The sequence below is a fragment of the Etheostoma spectabile genome, chromosome 17, assembly GCF_008692095.1.
Source record: "Etheostoma spectabile isolate EspeVRDwgs_2016 chromosome 17, UIUC_Espe_1.0, whole genome shotgun sequence".
NCBI lineage: Eukaryota > Metazoa > Chordata > Actinopteri > Perciformes > Percidae > Etheostoma > Etheostoma spectabile.
Genome location: NC_045749.1, coordinates 14,518,469 through 14,524,588, shown reverse-complemented (window position 1 = coordinate 14,524,588; position 6,120 = coordinate 14,518,469). Strand labels below are relative to the sequence as shown.

The following is a 6,120-nucleotide window of genomic DNA, read 5'->3' as shown; positions in this document are numbered from 1 at the left end:
AAAAAAAAATAATTAAAAATTCAGGCATCTTGAAAGAAAGAGTCCAGTTCCTCACTCATCTCGGCCAATTCCTGGGAGGCGTCTGCTGCTGCCTCTGGAGCTGCGCTGGCTCCTCTGGTGGCAGAGTTTTCATGGGACTTCTGTGGAATATCCATCTCTCGCTTTATGTCCTTGCTTCCGCCCAAAACTTTCTGGCTCTCTATAAAGTACTGGTTGGGGTGATTGAGCGAGAAACTGGCGTCCTCAATCTGCCCAACAAAACAAAGAAAGCACAGGAGAGTGAGGAGGAGAGAAAATAAGAACAGCAGTGGTAGCTTTCACAGAACTGGCAGGTCGGTAGCATACTGATTGATTGATTCAATGTTATGCCACCTTTTATGAGATGGCCGTGAAACATCTGCTTCATTGGGGAGGATGTGGAATGGTTTGCTAATTTACAAACAATTGACTAATTTATTAACAATTATGAGGACAGCAGGCTTTCGTGGCTAAATTAGCGAGCTAATTCAGTGAAAAGATGAAATGCCCTTTCAGAAAATAAAATGTCAAAATCACTCATGAGGAGTTAAAACCTATGAATCAATTAACAGATGAAGTTCTAGCTCTTTCTCAAATGCTCTTCCTGAGACCTTTTCCATCATTTGTAAGCAATTATGGAATTATGATTGAGGTTTTCAAAACGGCTTATATTCCAATTATAGTTTTGTAACAGTCTCAGCGTCTTCCATGTGCCATATGAAGATCGGTAAAGAGACATTTCACTTTGCTGTTGAACAGATTGAAGAAAATAATTTTCTAACAAATGTTGCAACGTTATTTAAGGGGTACTATGTGGGTGTTTTACAGCTTACATTTTTTTAATTTTAATGTATATGCATGAGGCTGAAAGGGTTGTTGATCAATACGCAAAATACATAACACAACATTTGCTTTTATCACCTACTAGCCCCATAAGAATGTGAATTTAATGTGCATAAATTGTCTTGTGAAGCAAATTCAAAGTCAACAACAAGCAAGCTATGTAGCCCAGGATTAAAATTGTGTATGCCCCACAATAGGGCTAAAAGGAATTAAAGGAAAAGTTTGACATTTAAAAAAGCTTTAGGAGGTACTGGCAATAAAGGTGTTTTTTTTGTTTTTAACCGTTAACCGTCTTTAGTCTGACATTTTAACCCTGTGTGAGCACCACCGGTTATTGCGGTTTTCAAACCAACTGGTTTTAGAAGTCCTATGGTAAAGGTATAAATGGTGTGGTGATCAGGGTTTTGCAGTTGCTGCCCCAAGACTCTAAAACAAGTTACCTCCTGATATTTGCACTATTACAGATGTAGCTCTTTTTAGGTCCAAACTCAAAACCTATTTGTTTAGAACGGCTTTTAATGCGTAGTAGCAGTGTGACAATTTCCTCCTGTTATTATGTAACCTGATTTTACTGTTTCCTTAGTTTCATTCTTTTTATTGTATGGTATGTTGTTTTACTCTTGGTTTCTGATGTGAAGCACTTTGGATACCTGCTGGTTACTGTAAAGTGCTATGTAAATAAATGATTGATTGATGGATGCTAATCTAATCGTCGTCTAGCTTCATTCTTATTGTACAGACATATGGTTGAATCGATTCTTCTCATCCAACTTTCAGCAAGAAAGTAAATAAGTGTATTTCAGTGCACTTAATACAGTAAACATGTGATGCCATGTAAAAAAGCAGACCTGTGTCAACAACTGTCAAACTCAGCTGAATGTCACAAAAATATGTTTTAAGTGTAAGATCTCTTTTCTTTTTCAATCTCTGCTTTTCTCTAAAACCGGGACCTTGAGTGTGACTGAAAGGGATGATGACTCAAGCATCCAAACTAAAAAAGATTAAATTAAACAAGTACCCACAGGGGACAAAATAGATGAAAATGCTATAATAAACTAATAGAAATTAAGTGGCTATGACAGGCAGCTAATGATGGAAGTGAGGACAGTTCTGGGTTTCTCCTGAGCCTGCATCCATGCGATGCAAGGACCAAACCCCTGCCTCTGACACAGGCAGTTACTCCCCGCTTCAAATTAAATCTGCACTTACATTGTGTGTCAGCTCAAAGTACTTCTGGCACGCCAGCTGATAGTGCATCCCTTTAACCAGCTCCAGGATCTGCAACAAAAAAAGAAGGATAGAAAAAGAGAAGATGGCAGGTTAGGTTCAAATGAGACTCTTTTCTTACAATGATAAACCTTAGATACTGACACAGTACACTGACAGAAGATATTGTCAACATTTTATGTTGTTGCAGCCCCATATTCAAAATTGTTTTAATTGGCTTTCAGTCAACTACCTACACAAACATTCCTCATGAATCATAATGACAGCAGTGAATACATCCTTAAGGAGATATTTGCAAATGCAATGAAAACAGAACACAGGCTTATTTGAGCTAATTTTAATATTCATGCCCTGAGTCAACGCTTTGTAGAATAACCGTTGGCAATGATTACACCTTCTGGTAGGCTGCATCTCAATTCTGGGATCTCCAATTTTTTTACTTTCTGGTATTCTAAAGCTCTGCAAAGTTGAAAAGAGAAGATGTGAGCAGATATTTTGAAGCCCAGTCTTTGGCTGGGTCACATAAGAGCTTTCACATTCTTCTACTAAAAGCACTGCAGCGTTAGCGTGACTGCATACTCAGGGTGACTGACCTCCTAAAAAAAAAATACAAGGTCTTCAACACTCGCTAAGAGTGGAATCTGCCTGTACTGGCTCCTTCATTATTCCCCTCTATTCCCGAAAGCTGCCCCCAGTGTGCTATTGCTACAAGCATGCTCAAAGGCGGGGCAGGTATTAGATCTGCCCCGGCAACCTTAACCTTAGCTAGTTTCTGCCAGATAATGCAGTTTTAATTATTTTGGCTTAATGGAATTAGGGCTACACGAAAAAATTTGACTATATTTTTAATTGGCTATTCGATTTCGAAGATCGACATGCCTTCTGTAGAGACGTTCAGAGATTAATCCTAATCCCTTTGGTGATCCTGACCTTTTCATCTGGCAACTTTGACACCAGCAGGTCAAAGTTTCACTTATCCGGTGATATATAATGTCCTGTATATTCCTGCGTTTCCTCTATATGTAGATGTTGTAAATGAAACATTAGTAAGACTCAACTTCTCAGACCAACTGCTCTCTGCCACTGAGGGCCTGGTGAGTGGTACCATTTGCCAGCTGTCTGGATGAATGTTTTATTCTACATTGATTTGACAACCCACTGAGAAAATCTAATTTAGATTTGCTGAGTTCCATGAAATCATGAGAGAAATGTCCCCAGTTAGAGGCAGATAATGATTGCTAGAGGGCTGTGTGATAGGTCTACTTTAGACAGGACGGCACCCACCTGACTGATCCCACTGAGAGACACCTTGTAGAACTGAAGCTTCTGCTTCAGCAGTTCTGGCTCACTGTGACGGAAAGGACATCCTACAAACATAATTTTTTTTAATGGATATATAAATTAATAATTAACATTGCACATTACATGTTTTCCTGATGGGAGGAGACTGAAATACTCAGCATGTGAAAACTATATATGCAGAGATTTTGGTCATAGTAATGTCCACATTTGTGTCACCATTTCCAAGCAAAGTACATTAAACTAAAAACTAAAAAGGCTGATAACGGCAGTTGAGAGCCTCGTCTCATGGGTAATGGCTTCTTCCAACAGCCATCAACTCACCATGATGGTCGCCTTGGCTGGGTGGGTTTGATAAAATCACCTTCATGCAACTGTAGGGGGTGTAGTCTGTTCGTTTGCCTTCTTTGCCAAACATGTGGCGGATGCTGTAGGCATATGCTTTGTCAAACTAGAGAGAGAGAGAGAGAGAGAGAGAGGGAGGGGAGAGAGAGAGAGAGAGAGAGAGAGAGAGAGAGATGAGGAGGAGAGAGAGAGAGAGAGAGAGGAGAGAGAGGAGGAGAGAGAGAGAGAGAAGAGAGAGAAGAGAGAGGAGAGGAGAGAGAGAGAGAGAGAGAAGGCATTAGTGAAGATGAGAGTGTAAGAAGGACAAGGTTGGGGTGAAGAGAGACATTGCATACATCATGTCAGTTTTGACAGGGTTTTTTCCTCAATGAAATATGGAGCTATTAGAGAGAACCTGCTGTAGAGGTGTCGTCACACTCGAGATAGCCAAATTATTAAATTATGGATTAAATTAAATTATGGGCCATCTTTACTTCTCATTGCTTTTGCCCTGCAGAGTATTTTTATACAAAATGAAAAATATGTATATAATACATGTAGTAACTCCCAATACAATGTACTTTTGTATTCAGTACAATGCGTCCACTATTGCTACCTAAAAAGTCCTTGTTTAAAAGTATATGACATTATAGCTATAAAAATACATGTATAATGGATATTAATTACAAAAAAAGCAGTGTAAAGTTGCGGCTCCTTGTCACATTTCAGGTGTCCTTAAGCTGTTACCCCTTTTACCAAAGAGATATTTCCTAAAAGAAAGATTTCTGGTTATCAATTTAATGAACTGTCTGAGGCCCAAAGAGATACAATAACCCATTATTTCTCAACGTAAGCAAAGACAAGCAAAAAAAAATAGAAAGAGCTTTCAAAACTTCAGTTGTCTTTTCTTTCCTATGTCACGATTTATTTTGTGACTCATCGGAGGAGGTGGGGGGGCGGACCCTTTGGTTGCGAACCACCAGATTTGAATTCAATTAAACTATGTGAACTGCTGATTTACTAGCTGGAAAAGTCTTTATATGATCCCAAAAAAAGCAAGACATCAAAGCCAAGGTCACAAGTGACTGTATCAATAAATTATGAAGTGCCAGAAATCCGCAAATCTTCTGTCCACCTTATTCCGAACTAAAAACCCATCATACTTTCTTTTTTTTTTGATCGGGATCATTCTACACAATCTTCACAGTGAACTCCTTTTATATGTACAGAGTTCATGTGACACCATTAACAATGATTTACAGGAACCTTGCCTCTAAAAACCCAACAGCTGAAATGCATGCAGTGTGCTTCGACAGTGGCAGAACACAATCATGACTGCTCCCATCATAACACATTAATGTTGCAATAAAACCCTTGAGCTTGCTAATGTGACAAGCGGCAGCAGCAATTCACAAATCCATAAAATCTTCAAGTAGAATAAATCAAATATTAATTATGTAGAGCTTCGAAGGATTCAGGAGGCTGTTTCCTGATTTAAGACCCCCCTACTCTATTAAAACGGATCTTGGAACTCCACTGGCACTAAAGTGTGTTTAATATGTATTATGTGAAATAATTAGGACATAAAAATGAACCTAGGTGGTCTAAAACAAGTGATGTAAGACTTAGAAATGATATGATATTAAACTTTCACTTCTTCTAGGTGAGATGGTGAGTAAAGATATAACTTTACAAGAACAGATTATACGTCAACTATTTCTTAAATGCTAGGCTCAACCACAAACAGCAGATCCAACTGAGCATTTTTCGACTTGCCATGTTCCATAAACTTTTGATTTGTCCTTAAAAACAGTATTGAGATCCCCCTTGGCATCAGATAGTTGTACAAAGCAGCTTCCAGTCCTATTTGCTACCCATATGAAATGCAACTCCTCTGAATAGAATATATTTCCAGTGTTCCTTTTAATCACCAACTGTGTTCCTACACTTCAGCCCACACTTCAGATCATCCGGCATATACTCTTAACACGGCTGACCTCCAAACTGAGAATTGAGAAGTCTGAACACAAGCACAAAAGCTGCATTAAAAAGAGCAGCGCCACGGCTCTTCTAGTGCATATTATGGCTCTTGGGGCTACATCAATGGACCCCCCCCCCCTACACACACACACACACGCTATAGGACACATTCACAAAAAACCTGCGGCGATGGAGACAGAGAAATAGGACACAATCAAAGGGATTACATACGTGTGTGCGTGCATGTGTATGTAAACCTGGCATGGCTTCTTAGGCTCAGTCCATAGTGACTGGTGTGCCTGCAGCTCCAATTCCTCGTATATGTAATACCATTAAAACACTTCCCATTTTAATCTGCACTACTGGCTTTTCAGAACCCAAAAACAATGTTAAAAAAAAAGGTACGGGACTATAAAACACTTCCAAGTG

General features: G+C 39.2%; 1 protein-coding gene across 4 annotated transcripts in view; it reads right to left on the bottom strand.

Moving 5' to 3' along the window:
- Positions 1–6,120, bottom strand: part of prim2 (DNA primase subunit 2) — a 31,888-nt gene that overhangs the window by 8,019 nt on the left and 17,749 nt on the right. For 3 of the 4 annotated variants that reach the window (XM_032541470.1, XM_032541469.1, XM_032541467.1), the window contains exons 11-14: positions 3,712–3,838; positions 3,373–3,455; positions 2,071–2,139; positions 1–248 (exon numbers count right to left, since the gene is read on the bottom strand). The exon at positions 1–248 is cut by the window's left edge and continues 828 nt beyond it. In XM_032541470.1, the coding sequence (XP_032397361.1) occupies positions 21–248; positions 2,071–2,139; positions 3,373–3,455; positions 3,712–3,838 (507 nt within the window). In that variant the 3' untranslated portion in view covers positions 1–20. The remainder of the gene's footprint in view (positions 249–2,070; positions 2,140–3,372; positions 3,456–3,711; positions 3,839–6,120) is intronic. The other variant, XM_032541468.1, reaches the window with a different exon arrangement.